A 17,251-nucleotide genomic window follows, 5' to 3' on the forward strand; every position below is an offset into this window, starting at 1 on the left:
TTCAAAATCTTGCAACTAACCAAAGTTTTTCCTTCTCATTCCTCTGTTTGTTTTTTTCTCAGCTGTCTGGATACTATGACCCACAGGAGGCACCTGCATCCAGACCTTTTCCAAGTCCAGTCCTCCTGGATCTCGTGACTTACAGAAAGTTCTTGCATTCAGATCTTCAAGTTTAGTTCAGTCCTGGAACCTCTTCGACCTACAGGAGGCGCCTGCTACCATTCCAGGAATCATCTCTGTTCTTCCCACTATGATGTTGGCTCTACTTCCTGGGTTCCAAACAACCTGAAGGAGGTGCCTGCAGCCAGGTTTCCACATCCAGTGCCACTTTCGACTTCATTGTCAAGTATCATCAAGCTTCTGGGAGTATATTATCAATCCGAGTGTACTCTACAGCAACTCTAGGTATTTGGGTTTGAACGACCTGTAGAAGGCGCCTGCACCCTAAACCTGGCTCTGTCTTGTCATTTTCAACTCAGTTCCTCCATGCCTTGTTCCGGCTCTCGCCTGGGACCATCTTCAGTCAAGACCTTGTCACTGTCTGTGGAAGTGGTGATTCCAGCCCTGGATTCCATCCCAGGTCTTCTGAGACATCATCTAGTTGTCCATCCTGTTCCGTGACTTCAACATGGCGAGTCACCTCGTAATTACAGCTATGCTCCAGATCTTGCTGTGTATACAGAATTCCAACCTTTCCAGTATCCCAAGTTTTGAAGATGTTGTTTTGTTGATGTCTTCATCTTGGCGAGTTGTCCTGCATCTTGAACTTGCCACCATCAGTCCTCAAAGTCCTTCATTTAATGTTCCGATCTGCCAAGCTAAGGACTGCAGTTATTACTCTCCATATACATTGGTGAGCTGGTATTGCCTTGCAGTTTATCCACCTGGAAGGACCATGTCTTCCTGGAAGGCCACCAGCGAGATTCAACTTCGCTGTCCTTCAGTTCCTGAGAGCACATACAGTCATTTTCTCCAGAGTTTTTTCACCCTTTTGGACTGTTTCCAGTCCATCATTCCTGAGATTCCTCTGGATGGCTTTATAAGGCAATTAAAAGTAATTACCAGCTTCTCTGTGTCTTTCATCAATGAGTAGCCTCTATTAGGAAGTACGTTTTGGTTATATCCATAACCATCCATCTCCATGGAGGAGTGCTCTTGATTATCTACCAGAACCCTCTGCTATTCTTGAGCCTTGTCTCCAGAGCCTAACTACTATGTCAAACAGTTCATCTGATTCTTCTCTGAGGAAGCCTCATCCCTGCTGTCATCTGGGAGATCTTACAACCAATCAGTATCTCCAATACAGTATCACCGTGACATCTTTGGATTACTATATCCCTCTTGAGAGCAGCTTCCCATCATTGGAAATCCATGCAAAAATACAGACTCCTCTGAGAGATAATCCCGACCGAGTTAAGGGGACTTCTCTTACCATCCAGTCTTGCCAATGCCTGGAATCAATAACCTTGAAATTCCATCCACTTATTTACCTCCGTCAATTACCATTTATCTTCAAAAGGAATATCCATGCCTCCACGATTATTTCTCTATCCTTGACAATATTCATGGGATTCATTTTTCCACTGGGCATTCCTTGAACCCATGCCTACCCAAGTGCATGTGAAAATTTACAAGTTCACCTACCGATTCTCCAGTGGTATCACTTTCACATTCAAGATTCCAGTTTGACGTTCGACTGGTCTTCTTCATTGTTACCACCCAAAGAATGACGCGTGTGTGCTTTCACTTCTGTCTTGATCAACTAAGGACTAAGTACCGAACTATACTCCAAGATGTGACCACCCATCTGTGCTTCTCATTCAACTTGGACCCCTTGTTTTCAAATTCTCTACCCTGAACTGGTAGAATCTGAGATGCCTCCTTGCTGTCCAGCAATTTCCGTATCCTGCTAGATCTGCACCTTCAGTGTTTATCTATGTCTTCTCGAATCCTGATCTTTTATGTCTTCAGCTCCATGTCTTCCAGCCTCAAATTTTTCATCGCCTCAGTTTTCCATCAAGAAGTTCCAGCTTCAGTTCTTTGACCCCCTTCTGTTGTAGAAACAGACCTGGGGAGGAGGTCTTTTGAGGAGGGCATACTGTTACGATCCTGCTTGTGGGTAAGGCCCATAAGCAGGCCCTTACCTCTCCGCAGCCTTCTGACACTGTTCTTCATGGCCCGGAGGCCCGGCATCCCATCATTTCTGCTGCTATTCCGCAATGGGCCCCTGCCATCCCTGTCTCTCAGCGCACCCTGAAGGCCACCGCTGCTGGCACTCTGCCTTGTGGCCAGGAGGCTGCCCACATCTTTCTGCAGGGCAGGCTGTGCCACCATGCTTCTATGCAGCCCGGAGGCCACCAACAACCTCTCTGCACTGGCTGGCCCCCTGCAGTTCCATCTTCAGGCCTGGAGGCTGCCGCCATTCTCGCTGCGGCCTGGGCGCTGCTCCCTTCCACTCTTCATGGCTAGGCCGCCACCAACTGGCTTCTCTCTCTCATGCAGCCTGGAGGCTGCTGCTGGCTCTGCTGTTCTTCGTAGCCTGGAGATTTTTCCTGACATCCTCTTCCGCAGCCAGGAGGCCGCCCCAGAGCTCTTCTTCTTGTGGCAGGAAGCCACCATCCTTTTCCGCGTTATTTGCGGCAGAGAGCCGCTCTTGTCAGGGCCTGCCTCCCTCTTCTCTACAGGACGTCACTGTCCCTGGTCCTGCCCTCCTCTTAGGCTTGGGCTGCGCCTCTCTGCTCTTCTTAAAGGGCCAGCAGTGGACTGTCTTCCTAGGCTCCTTCTGCTGATGTCATCCAGGTGTTTCCTCTTCAGCCCTACAAAAGGGCTCAGCCTTCAGTTCCTCTTCACCTTCGCAAGGAGTCAGTCTTGGAGTTGGACTGCTCCTGGACCATCAGTTCCAACTCTTTACTCCAGAAGTCCTCCGTGATCCTTCATCGCTTCTTCAAGGCATTCTGTTTTTCGTTGGTCCTCTTCGTCTATGGTTCTGGTCTCTCAACAGATCCCGTCCTCTCGTCTGTAGATGTCCTGGTGTCCACGTCTACAATTGTCCTAGTGTCCACGTCTTCAGAAGTCTTGACATCTTTGTCTGTCAAGTTCCGTCATCCCCGTGGTTCTCCTCTCTAGAAGTCCCCTGATGTCCAGATGCCATAGATGACCTGATGTCCCGAGGTACCGGTGTCCATTCACATCTGATGTCCTTCATTCCAACCCTGATGTTCCAAGTCTTGTTTCTGATGTCCTTGTCAAGTCCTAATCCTGAAGTTCCATCAGTCCTTAAGTTATGGGTTCAGTTCACTCGCCCCGGACCTTGTCTCCAGCTGACCATTTCCTGGGAGTAAATCCGTTCCTATCCATTATCCATTTTTCTGGTGGCTGGAGTCCTCTTCTGGCAGGATTTGTCTTCTAGCACTGCCTGGGTTCCTTCTAGTCCCTGAGCCTCTGTCTTTGTTTGAGTATCCTGAGTCCTTATCCTCGCCTGAGTCTTCCCTAGTTCAAATCCTCATCAGAGTATCCCGATTCCTCACCTTGCTTTGCCTGCCTTCTCCAAGCCTGACCTCTGTTGTGTCTGACCATGCCTGCTTTCTCCGTGTCTTGACCATTGCTCATCTGAATCACTAAGTACTAAGCATCCTCGTCTCATCTGAGACTTCAAGCATCCTCATCTCGTCTGAGTCCCAAGCTCCATGTGTCTTATAGAAACATAGAAACATAGAAATGACGGCAGAAGAAGACCAAACGGCCCATCCAGCCTGCCCAGCAAGCTTCACACTTTTTTTTTCTCATACTTATCTGTTACTCTTGGCTCTTAGTAACCTTTTGGTTCTATTTCCCTTCCACCCCCATCATTAATGTAGAGAGCAGTGTTGGAATTGCATCTAAGTGAAATTTCTAGCTTAATTAGTTAGGGGTAGTAACTGCTGCAAAAGCAAGCTACACCCATGTTTATTTGTTTACCCAGACTATGTAATTCAGTCCTTGTTGGTTGTTGTCTGTATATAGATCCACTTTTCTTCATTCCCCCTGCCGTTGAAGCAGAGAGTTATGCTGGATATGCATTGAAAGTGAATTATCAGACTTTCTCCCCTGCCGTTGAAGCAGAGAGCTATGCTGGATATGCATTGAAAGTGAAGTATCAGGCTTATTTGGTTTGGGGTAGTAACCGCCGTAACAAGGAAGCTACTCCCCGCTTTTTTGTGAATGCAAATCCTTTTTTCCACATTTCCTCTTGCCGTTGAAGCTTAGAACAATGTTGGAGTCTTAGAGCAATACCTCTGGACAGCCAGTAGCATAGATCTGATGGCAAATCCTCGCTGATGCTAAACATATATCTTTTGGCCCCCATGAAGAAGGTACACAGCCGAAACACAGACCGTGTCGGGCTCTTCTAGATGCAGCCTCTTCACATGCTGGGCTAAAAAGTGTTTCCTCCAACAAGCTAAGTAGTCTTGAATTGAAATGAAAATTCATATATAATCACTGAATAGAAGTTGACACAGATTACGTTGAAAAGATGAAAATTAAATTCACTATATGATCACCAGCAAGTATTTTAGCACAATGCAGTGAATAAACCTTTATGACCTGTGATTATAAAGAAGGGCAGAATGTAATCATGCGATTGAGCATTCATGATGATGCCCAGTATTAGGTCATTTAATGATAAAAAATTGACAATAATGGTCTTGAATTAAGATGATATTGATGACGGAGGTATATCAGTCATTTTGTTGTTAATAGTAGATATAATGGCGATTACCTCACACTAATTTCAGAGGGACTTTGTGGTTTCAATAATTTTTCATAGACAGGGTAGTGGATACATGAAATAGTCTTCCAATGGAGGTTGAAGAAGCTGAAACTATTTCAAGAAAGTATGGGGAAAGCATAGAGGAGAAAATGTTCACAGAGCCACTGAGTGGCCAAGACATCCAGCTAAACATAGCTGGCTATCTTTAAGATAATTTTCAAGTACAACCTAGCCAAAAGTCAATTTAGCTGGCTATAATCTAGGCAACTAGGCCACCATTGAGTGTGTCTTTGAAAGTTTTACCTCACCCACCTCCAGAATACCAATGGCTAAAACTGCCTCACCTCCAGCAGCCCAGAATTCTTATGTAGAACTTATCCCTTCTGCAACCCCTAGACTGTCCCCCTATTACAGCTTAATACTTTTATAGTGCAACTTGCTCAGTAGACCTTACAATCTAATAAAGTGAAAAATGACAGTACAAAAGAGATGTTGAGAATTTCATTTGTTAAGAGAATGGTTATAATCCTTAAGACTGTAAATGGGATAATCAGAGGTTAACATTTAAAAGTAGCCTCCAAAGACTTTTACCTTACCTCTTAGAGGTCTCAGAAAATGGCTGGTGACAGGAGGGAGAGTATTTATCTCCTGTCACAGCCATGCCAGATTTCAAGTGGCCCCAACCAATCATCATATTATATGGCCCTTGTGATCCTTATCTGTCATCAATTTATATATTTCCTTGTTCATAGTTCAGCAAAGAATCTTTAACAATCTTTATACTTTCATGAATGACACATTTTTTCACCAAGTCAATACTTTGTCTAGTCCATCTTATATATTATGTTTGATGAATTTGCATGCTGTAAATTAAATTAAAAGACCAAAATCAATTTTGAATTGGAGAAATATTCAAGAAAGATTTTTAAATGAAAAACTCATTTAATTTCCAACATACCTTCACTTGCATGTCGATCTCTAAATATATTCTTGGGATGGATGGTAAATCCTTCAATATCATGCACTGAAGAGGCTCTTCTTATACTACAAATGCTTTCCTTTGACCGGGCATGAGACAGGTGTGCACCTGTTTGTACACGTAGCATGTCTGGGTAAAGCTGGTCCCATTGTTGTTTGGGTGAGGAATGGCCAAGAGGTCCTGATATATTAACCAAAGGTGAACATTGTTTAGGTTTTATTAGTGATTTTCTGTCATCAGGTTCAGATGAGCCACAGCTTTCTTTTGTAGGGGATTTGAAGTGTTTCAAAGCTACTGAATCATCATTAGGTTTAGTTGAATCAGCAACTACAGCATCAGGGTCCTCCTGTGGTAAAGATTGCTTTCTGTATGTCAAGAGTCTTAGTGTAGGGAATTTGAAGCCAAACAGTCTGCCTGTATAGATAAGAAAAAAACATTGTGAGACTATAATCGTTTGATAAAACAAAGTTTCTTCTACCACACTGACATATTGTGAATGATCAGGAACCCTAAATAATCTATTAACATAAGCCTAATTTTTCTCTTTGTTCACAAGCATAATGTGCTAATGAAACAGCATTATTTAATGTACATCACAGCGTTAGTTTCATGAACTAATTTGTACATGATCATGGAATCCTTTCTTCAAATGTCTTTGCAGCAGTACAGGAGAGATACTTCTATCTGTAACAGGAACCCTGTTTGGCTGATTGGCTTCATCCAGGGAGCTACTTTAGGTAAGGGTTCATCTGGTTGGTGGGGAAGAAAAGCAGTTCAGTGAAATGGAGCAGCCAGCTTATTTATTTATTTATTTATTTATTTTTAACTTTTATATACCGACATTCTTACATCAAATGTAAATCATACCGGTTTACATTAAACAGATAAAGCAGGAAATATATTTCCATAGTCTAATACAATGAACATTTATAATTAAAATTGTTAACAAGCCATAAAGGTAAGAACTTGGAAAAAAGGTTAATTAACAGAAAAAATAAATAAAAGAGTTTTAAATGAAGCACAAAGGGTTGCACGAAGGGGTACACAAAGGGGAGAGACAGAAAGCACTTTAGAGAGGAACGAGGTAATACCTCTTTAAAGAGAAGGTTACTGGGTAATATAGCCCCAGAAGGACAGATAAAAGCAGTTGGCCTGCTGGAGCAGCAGAGGGCACTCTAGAAGGGAAGGGTACTCAAAAGAGGAAAAAGGCAATACTGCTTTAACAAAAAGGTTAATTGGTTAATGCACTCCCAGAGGGGCAGAGCCTGAGGAAACAAATGAAGCTAATTAGGGTGTGGCTGTGGACAGAGAGAAAAGTCTGCAAGAGACAGACTTCAGAGTGTCAGAAGTATGCCAAGGGAGGCATTGCCTGAATGGATGAGGCTCAGATAAACCAAGCACTAATCACCTAGGTGAGGATATCTATCGGGCTGATACAATACAGTGCACTCCGATGGAGCGCACTGTTAACCCGCCATTGGACGCGCATTTTACATGTTGATGGCCCTATTAGGTATTCCCGTGCGATTCAGAAAACAAAATGTGCAGCCAAGCCGCACATTTTGCTTTCAGAAATTAGCGCCTACCCAAAGGTAGGCGCTAATTTCTTCGGGCACCAGGAAAGTACACAGAAAAGCAGTAAAAACTGCTTTTCTGTGCACCCTCCGACTTAATATCATGGCAATATTAAGTCGGAGGTCGTGAAGGGTAAAAAAAGTAAAAAAAAAATTTAAAAAAAATTTAAAGTCAGCCCGTGGCTGTTGGGTCGAAAACAGGATGCTCAATTTTGCCGGCATCCGGTTTCAGAGTCTGTGGCTGTCAGCGGGCTCGAGAACAGACGCCGGCAAAATTGAGTGTCGGCTGTCAAACCCGCTGACAGCCGCCGCTCTGGGCCAAAAGGAGGCGCTAGGGACGCGCCTCCTTTTGCCTGTGTCCCTAGCGCCTCCTTTTGCCTGTTTCTACCGCCGGGCCTCATGTAAATACAGAATCGCGCGCACAGGTGAGTGGTCTGTGCGCGCGCCAGGAGAGCGGGCAAACGCCCGCTCTCCCGCAGACTAAACTGAATCGGCCTGTATGTAAGTAGGCTGGATGAGTCTGTTGCTGGACTTAGCAGCCAGAACAGGGTTCAGCAGCAAAGAGTGTTTGGTTGTGTCCTGAGTAGCCAGGCCATGCTTTCATCTTGTTCAGTGTTAGTTATCAGAAGTAGGCCAAAGGTCATTCATTGTACAATGTAGAGACAAGCAATTAGAAAAATATATTTAGTATGTCTGATTTCTTACAGCTGTGCAGAAAACATGCTTTAAGGTTCTACTGTCAGAATTCTGGGGCAGAATGAAAAGAGGAAAAAGTTAAAAGTTACAGAGAAAAGATGTTCTGACATGCTTAGCAATGCAAATATATAAATATGACAGATGTAACTATGTATGTATGTTTGCTGAAAGAAAAAAGGAGAAAAGGAACTTTACCGGTCAAGATGACCTAAGAGTGCTGAGATATGTAAATCATGCTAACTTTTTGGCTTTTAAGAAAAATGCTGTTCCTGTGTTTTTTAGAACTTTGATAAGACTGGTTTATGTCAGACATTCTCTTGGTGTGCGCACATCCAATAAACGATAATACTTATTGCAGTTAACTTGGGTGTGATTTTTTTTTTTCCATCTGAATTAGGAGAAGAAACAAAGACCCAGTTATCATTGGAGATGTTCTCAGTTGGTGTCACATAACCTGTATCTTTGGATGGATGAGTTCTATGCCACTCCTTTTTCTCCACTGCTGTAATTATTACTGACTTGATTTTTTACACGTTTTTTTTTTTTCTGTGAGGCATTTGGAATGTAGGTCCTTGTCTCTCCTCTCCGTCACTCCCCTTCTCCTTATGTCCAGCAGCTGTTGTGCCATCCCAATAGGAGGTGTGTGTGCATTTTGCCAGTATTTGGTTTATTACCTTTGCTATTATGTATTGGAATACAACAGATCTTTTTGGTTCAGATTTGGTGTAGGTGCACATAATTTTGTAATGACCTACCTACTTTTTACCAGTTAGAATCCAGTAAATGATCCAGGGATTGATCAGTTAGAGGCTGACATCTGATTAAAGTAAGGTAAGGTATTTAAGGGTTGAGGCCCATTTTGTTAGTTCCATCATGTCTTGACAAATGATTGATATTGCAATTTTGTTTCTTATATTTCTTAGCTTTATTACTGCGGTTTATTTAGGAGTGTTTTTCTTTATGAGGGGTGAGTGTAACAGAGAGGAGAACTGGGATGGCATCACTTGGCACAAACCTTAGGAAGGCTGTGTGAATGATTTTTGATTGTCTGAAGATAAGATTAAGAAGCATGTTTGTTGATTTCGCTTTTTACCATGGGGAGAATCTCATCATTGCCTCTTCCACAGCCACATGAGCCCTCTAGGTACATGTGGGAAAATTTCAAACCTGAAACTGAAATATTTCATTAAATGGTATTTTAAAACTAAGGAAAACCCTAAGTTGCAATTTTCTGAGGAAGGCAGTTTTGACTGGGCCAAAATTGTGTAAATGAAGGGAGCATTGAATTCAACTTCACTGGATGAAGTTGGTATATTTCAGATTCAATGGCAAGAAACACAATTAAGTAAACAAAAATCAACTAATGCAGAATTGAAAGATACTTTACAGAAAACTAAAACAACTTTAGAATCTCCTAAAGCTCCATTAAATGAGTTATGAACTAAAGTATATAAGCCCGAAGGATCAGAGAATGAACATTCACCACCACGGTATTCTACTGCTTCATTGTATCTGTTATGGACGTGGACCCTTGGGCCGGCTGAGACTGATGATGTTGCACCGTGGAGGACCCACAGTGGACGTCACAGCCGGGAGGTGGCGCTGGAGAGATACTCCGGAGAAGGCTTCACCACTGGAGGAGCCCTTAGGGACCCGGGCCTTTTGGTCTTAGGTGTGATCCTCTGTGACCAAGGACCAGAAGAGCAGCCCGACAAGGGAGTCCAACGACGAGGAGGTCCAGGAAGTCCAACAACGAGGAGTCCAGGAGGTCAGAAGAGACTTCACCCTTGGAAGCCCGCGGCCCCCCCCGGGAGGAGCCCGTGAGGACCTGAGCCGCTGGGACTTAGGCGAAAACCTCCGGGCAAGTGAAGAACTGGATACCTGCGGAAGCGGAGAGCTGTAGCCGGAGTCCAGGGACAAGCCAAGGTCAGGAGCCAGAAGTCAGATGCTGAAGACAAACCAAGGACGGAAGCTGAAGCTGAAGTCAAAGAATGAAGCAGGGTCAGAAGCCAGAAGTCAGAAACCAAAGACAATCAGGAATCAGGAACCAGGAACCACAACACTAGACTCAGAGTGAACCTCGTTGCAAGGCGAGGTTTAGGCCAAGCTGCAGGGTTTAAATATCCTGCAGCGTCTGACATCATCCAAGGGGGTTCTTTGACTTTTCCCACGCTGGCCCCTTTAAATTCCCACCCCCTGCATGCATGCATTCCTAGGGGGTGGGGACAGACGCGATGGGACGCCGGCGTCTCCCTTGAGGAGGGAGCACCATGGCTGAGGCCTGGGCAGGCCGAATCAGCACTATAGCAGCCTGGCTGGCCTCGAGGTGAGTGAAGGACCCGGGCATGGCCCGGAGCCATAACAGTATCCTGTTAAGCAATTAGATACTGTATCTAAACCTGTTGAGTCATCTGTACTTACACCTGAAATAGATTTATTAGAGGATCCAACTTATTAAGAGGGATACTGTGAGATGCCATCAGTTCCTGTAATAGATCAGGAGCATTTCCTTTTGCTATATGTTGCGTCCATCGGCGCAGACAGCTGCGACCGCTCTGCCTTACCTCTTATCTACCCTTTTCCTCCTCCGTAGGCAAGATGGCTGCCTCCAGTGCCGAGTGCCGAGGCCCTCGTCGTCTCCAATCCAGCATGGGCGTCCCAGTCCACCATGCTCCTTCCTGTGGCCTCCTAGGGCGTGCGCACACACGTTGCCTGCACTAATGTACACGTCATGGCGGAAACTTTGGGGGCGTCCCCACCGCATGATGTCAATACCTCCGGGTATTTAAGCCTCCACTACCCTACCTACCTTGAGTTAGCAAGGACTTCGGTTTAGCTACTCTGACCGCTCTAAGCTGCTCACTTAGACGCCTCGCTACCCTCCAGGGAATCTCGCTCCTGACGAAGATCTAGGTACCCGCTCCTTGGGGGCCTCTCACTTCCAAATACCCTTTGGGGTTTCTACTAACTTGACACCCACTCCTCGGGGGTCTCTCTCTTTATTTAAGGATCTTCTGCACTATCAGGTACTCGATCCTCGAGGGCGTACCAGTCCGGTGTATCCTGCACCATGGACCTTCGGTCCCACCATCTTCATAGCCAGGAAGATGCTTGCACTACGCTCCAGTGAGTAACTCTACAATCTGGTTCTCCAACTCTACCCACCAGGCTTGGCTTATCCCGCTCCACGGGTCCCTATCTACCTTGAACATCTGGGTGAGACTTCTACATCTGAGACTATCAGAACGTATCGGTACCTTGCCAGACTTCAGTGCCTTTCCTTCCTGCCTCATACCATCTATCTACAGCAGTACAATAAAGCTTTCCACCTACAAGTGTCCGCTCTCTGCGTTTAGCCTATCGCAGTGGTTCCCCATGGGGCCCTTCCCCGTGGGAGGAGTCATCTCCACTGTGACCAAGGATCCACACAATACCACAAACACAACAACAGATTGCTAACTCCATTGACTCGGCTCAGCTTGTGACCTTGCAGGCCATTCCTGGCCTAGCCCAGCGGATCACGGATCAACAAAAATGTCTTTGGAGAGCCTAGCTACTGCCTTCAATCAGTTGCATGCTCAACTGATTTCTTCAGCAGCTCCTGTGAAAGAATTGCTGTCTCCAGTGGTGACCCTCAAGACCACTGTACCCTTATCCACACCTACCCGCTTTACGGGTGAAGCCAAGATGTGTAAAGGGTTTGTTAATCAATGCATTTTGCATTACAGCCTACCCTCTTTCCCACAGAAGCTTCCAAGACCACCTACATCTATCTTTTCTAGAGGGATGAGCCTTAGCTTGGGCTTCACTGTTATGGGAACATAAAGATCATATCCTGAATGATCTACCAGGAATTCTAAAACTTTTCAAGTCTGTCTTTGATGACCCGGCTCTCCAGACTGTCGCTGGATCTGCTTTGCTCAATCTCCAGAAAGGTAATAAGCCACTCACAGACTTTGCTATCGAATTCAAGACTTTAGCATCCAAACTACATTGGCACACTGGATGTCTCTGTGCCATATTTATGGAGGGCCTCAACTCTCGCTTGAAGGACGAATTAGAGGCTCATGATTTTCCTGATACCCTTGAGTCCCTGATGGAACTGGATGGGAGAATTGACCGCTGTATCCGAGATCGAACTCAGGAGGCTAAGAGTCCATGAAAGTCTATTGTGTGGCACGTCGAGTGACGCGGCGTCACGTGATTCCCGGCTCGTTCGGCCCAAAAAGAACTTTTGGCCAGCTTGGGGGGGCCTCCTGACCCCCTCAAGCTGGCCAAAAGTTCTTTTTGGGCCGAACGAGCCGTCCGGCGCGAACTTGCCGGGAATCACGTGACGTCGGCGTCACGTGATTCCCGGCTTGTTCGCGCCGAACGAGCCGTCCGGCGCGAACTTGCCGGGAATCACGTGACGCCGGCGTCACTCGACGTGCCGCCGACGTCACATGCTTCTCGCCAAGGATTGCAGAAATGGCGTCCTCACTCCTCGCTCCATCACCAGGGAGTTGTGGTAAGTCGGGGGGGGGGGGGGATTAAGGAGGGTGAGGGGGTTTATATTTTTATTTTGGCTCAACAATCGCGATTTCCCACATATCGAACATATCTATGTTTGATATGTGGGAAATCCGATCGTTTATGTCGAATCAATTTTTTAAGTAAAAAAAAAATATGAGTTGCGTTTTACTAATGCGGTCAATCCGAATGCACACCCCTACTACCCATCCTAAACCTGTGCCTATTGCCTCCAGCCTGCCGGCTGCTCCCTTAGAAGAGGAAGAGCCTATGCAACTAGGCCAAAGCCATTTAACTTCCAAGGAGAGGTGCTTCCGCAAACGCATGGGGTTATGCTTGAACTGTGGCCAATCGGGCCACGCTGTCCAAACCTGTCTCATCTGTCTAGGAAACTGACATGCCTTGGATCTGCAGGAGGACTTCTCCTGGGCCTCACCTGTCCTACTCCTCCATTATCCTTACCAGTATCTCTGCTCTGCAGAGGTCTTGAATTTCAGACTCTCGCTCTCATTGACTCCAGAGCCGGAGGTAATTTTATCTTGAAGCGCTTAGTTGAACATCTACAGATTCCTACCACACCAATAGCTAAGCCATTGCTATTTCCTCTATCCATGGAGAACCATTTCCTGGAGAAGTTTCATTGACTACCCAGGTCATTGGCCTGCACACCGGAGCTTAACACTCTGAATCCATATCATTTCTCGTATTGGAAAAGGCCATGCATCCGGTGGTACTTGGACTGCCTTGGCTTCAAGATCATATGCCACAATTTAATTGGGCCACATTGGAACTGTCCCGGTGGGGACCTGACTGTCATGGCCAGTGCCTCACAGAAGTTTCACCGCTCATTTGCATGCCCACTACACCATGGGTTACCTGGTTTACCTCCTCAATACGCCTCTTTCCAGGATGTTTTCTCAAAACAAGCAGCAGATGTACTTCCACGGCACAGAGTATTTGACTCACCATAAATCTGAAGCTTAATTCAGAACCTCTCAGAGGAAGAGTTTATCCTCTTTCAGTAGCTGAGACTCAAGCCATGTCCACCTACATACAAGAGAACCTGAAGAAGGGATTTATTAGACCCTCCAAATCTCTTGCTGGTGCAGGCTTCTTTTTCGTAGGGAAGAAAGATGGTACCTTACGCCCCTGCATCGACTACAGGGGTCTGAATGAGATTACAAACAAGGACAGGTACCCCCTGCCCTTAATTTCTGAACTGTTCGACAGGCTCCAAGGAGCCAAGATATTTTCCAATTTAGACCTTAAAGGAGCTTACAGCTTGTTGCGAATTTGTGAAGGAGATGAATGGAAGACTGCGTTTAACATCCGCGATGGACACTTCGAATATCTCGTCATGCCCTTTGGTTTGAGTAATGCACCTGCAGTCTTTCAAAATATGATGAACGACATCTTACGGGACTTACTTTATCAATGCGTAGTAGTATATCTCGATGATATATTGATCTTGATACCCCCCCGTTGATTGTAATTTCAGCCTTTCAGTTACAATATGAACCGGTATGATGTATGCTTACTAATGCCGGTATATAAAAAGTTTTAAATAAATAAATAAATCTTCTCCCAAGATCTTCAAACTCATCAGGAGGATGTCAAGAAAGTTTTAAGATGCCTGTGTGAGTACCACCTATACGCAAAGCTTGCAAAGTGCAAATTCCATAAGGAGTCTGTACCCTTCCTGGGATACATTGTTTCTAAGAACGGGTTTCAGGTGGACCCCAAGAAATTAGAAAGTATCCAGGACTGGCCCCATCCAACAGGCCTGAAAGCACTGCACCGCTTCTTGGGCTTCACCAATTACTATCGTTCCTTTATTAAAAACTACTCATCATTGACAGTCCCTCTAACTGCTATGATCAAGAAGGGAGCCAATCTCACCAACTGGTCTCCTGAAGCCATATCAGCCTTCCTGACGCTCAAAGAGGCTTTTCAAAAGAAGCCGTGCCTCCGTCATCCTGATCCACATTGTCCATTCATTGTCTAGGTCGACGCCTCAGACATTGGTGTGGGAGCGGTTTTAAGCCAGTATAGTGGATCTAATGTGCTCCATCCTTGCTCCTTCTTCTCAAGGCGTTTCTTGCCTGCCGAAAGAAATTATGGAATCGGAGACAAAGAGTTACTCGCAATCAAGCTGGCCTTTGAAGCGTGGCATCCTTGGCTGGAAGACACATACCAAATAGTAGTGTACACCGATCACAAAAATTTGGATTACCTCAGACATACTCAAATACTCAATCACCGTAAAGCAAGATGGTCCCTGTAATTTAACAGATTTCACTTCCTTCTGAAGTATCGTCTGGGAGAGAAGAACACTCGGGCAGATGCCTTGTCACAATCCTTCTTCCCGCAGGATGTGTCAGATGAACCCCATCACATCATTGACCCCGGTAGAGTGGTTCTTGCAGCCACTCATGTGGTACCTGCTAGTAAGACGGTGGTAGCCAGAAATCTAAGGAAGAACCTGTTGAAGTGGGCACACAATTCCCATCTGGCCAGCCATCCAGAACAGAGTTGCACCCTAGCTATGTTACAGAGGTACTATTGGTGGCCAACCTTGAAAAAGGACGTACAAGCATATGTGGGTTCCTGCGCTGTCTGTGCCAAGCAAAAACCACCAGCCGGATGTCCTTGGGGTTTGTTACAACCGCTACCATCGCCGGATGAACCCTGGACACATATAGCAACCGATTTCGTAGTAGACCTACCGCCATCAATTGGAAACAACACTATTTGAGTCACAGTTGACCACTTCTCCAAAATGGCACATTTTGTAGCATTGCCAGGATTACCCTCTGCTATGGAGTTGGCAAAACTCTTTATTAAACACATCTTCCATCTTCATGGGATGCCTAAGCATATCCTATCCGACAGAGGAGTACAATTTACTGTAAAGTTTTGGAAAGCTTTGTGTCAAATATTTGACATTGCCTTGGACTTAACCTCCACCTACCAACCTCAGTCTAATGGTCAGACTGAGAGGATGAATAGAACGCTGAAACAATTTCTGCGATCCTATGTTAATGCAAGGCAGAACAATTGGGCTGAATTACTGCCTTGGGCAGAATTTGCTATCAACTCGCATCCTGCTAATTTTACGGGGTCTTCTCCCTTCCAGCTCATCTATGGTCGACAACCTCTGCCTCCTCTGCCTATTCCATTATCAGTGGCCTCTCCTGACACACAGACTACTGCAGCAGAGCAATCTCAACTTTGGAAGCAAACGAAGGAGCTACTCCTCAAAGCAGGACAGAAAGCAAAAGGAACCTACGATGCTCATCATCGAAAGGCACCACAGTTTCAGCCTGGAGATAAAGTCTGGTTTAGTACCAAGTATCTTCACCTTAAACTTCCTTCAGCATGCTTTGCACCTCGCTATGTGGGTCCCTTTGCTATCCTTCGGTGACTAGGAAATCTGACGTAAAGTTTGAAACTACCTCCATCAATGAAGATACTCAATGCATTCCATGTTTCTCTGTAAAACCCTTGATGCTCTCCGAATTCTCCAAAAAGAACCCAGAACCAACTAGTCTGGACACCGAGGACGACATCGAATATGCCGTAGATGACATCTTGGATGTCCGAAAGAGACAAGACATGGGAGTATCTCATCTCCTGGGAGAATTATGGACCAGAAGAGAACTCATTGGAAACGCTGGCCAATATCACAGATAAGGAGATGGTACTCAATTCCACCTGACACACCCACAAAAACCCAGACCACCTGGAAGAGGTCTTGGAGGGGGCCCTTTAAAGGGGGGTACTGTTGCGTCCGTCGGTCGCAGACGGCTCTGACCGCTCTGCCTTACCTCTTTTCTACACCATGGACCTTCAGTCCCAACATCTTCATAGCCAGGAAGACACTTGCACTACGCTCCAGTGAGTACCTCTATGATCCGGTTCTCCAACTCCACCCACCAGGCTTCACTTATCCTGCTCCACAGGTCCTTATCTACCTTGAACATCTGGGGGAGACGTCTACATCTGAGACTGTCAGAATGTATCGGCACCTTGCCGGACTTCAGTGCCTTTTTGTCCTGCCTCATACCATCTATCTACAGCAGTACAATAAAGCTTTCCACCTACAAGTGTCCGCTCTCTGCGTTTAGCCTATCACAGTGGTTCCCCACGGGGCCCCACTCTGTGAGGAGTCATCTCCACTGTGACCAAGGGTCCACATAATTCCACAAACACAACACTATATTAGAAAGCTCTGATAATACTCCCCTGGGGGTATATATTGCACCTCTGTCTAGAGTGGTTCAGACCCTCAAGTATAAACCTATCACTATACTCTTTCCCAACACACAAGGGATTTCTATCCATAAAGATTCAATTGTACATTTAGTCTCTTGCAGGATCTTTATCCTGTTGGTCTCTATTCCACACCAGACATAAAATGTCACCTCATCACCAAGTTGCTCCTCTTTATCATAACATAGAAACATAAAACATAGAAATGACGGCAGAAGAAGACCAAACGGCCCATCCAGTCTGCCCAGCAAGCTTTCATACTTTTTTTTTCTCTCTCATACTTATCTGTTACTCTTGGCTCTTAGTAACCTTTTTTATTCTATTTCCCTTCCACCCCCACCATTAATGTAGAGACCAGTGTTGGAACTGCATCTAAGTGAAATAGCTTAATTAGTTAGGAGTATTAACCACCGCAATAAGCAAGCTACACCCATGCTTATCTGTTTATCCAGACTATGTAATTCAGTCCTT

At 45.4% G+C, this 17,251-nt stretch overlaps 1 protein-coding gene across 2 annotated transcripts in view; it reads right to left on the bottom strand.

Moving 5' to 3' along the window:
* The window catches only part of KCNH7 (potassium voltage-gated channel subfamily H member 7), a 324,631-nt gene that overhangs the window by 291,865 nt on the left and 15,515 nt on the right, over positions 1-17,251 (bottom strand). The window contains exon 3 of one of the 2 annotated variants that reach the window (XM_029605617.1): positions 5,709-6,143. In XM_029605617.1, coding sequence (XP_029461477.1) covers positions 5,709-5,856 — 148 coding nt within the window. In that variant the 5' untranslated portion in view covers positions 5,857-6,143. Of the gene's footprint in view, positions 1-5,708; positions 6,144-17,251 lie in introns of those variants that run through there. The other variant, XM_029605618.1, reaches the window with a different exon arrangement.

This window comes from Rhinatrema bivittatum, chromosome 6, assembly GCF_901001135.1.
Source record: "Rhinatrema bivittatum chromosome 6, aRhiBiv1.1, whole genome shotgun sequence".
NCBI classification, from domain to species: domain Eukaryota; kingdom Metazoa; phylum Chordata; class Amphibia; order Gymnophiona; family Rhinatrematidae; genus Rhinatrema; species Rhinatrema bivittatum.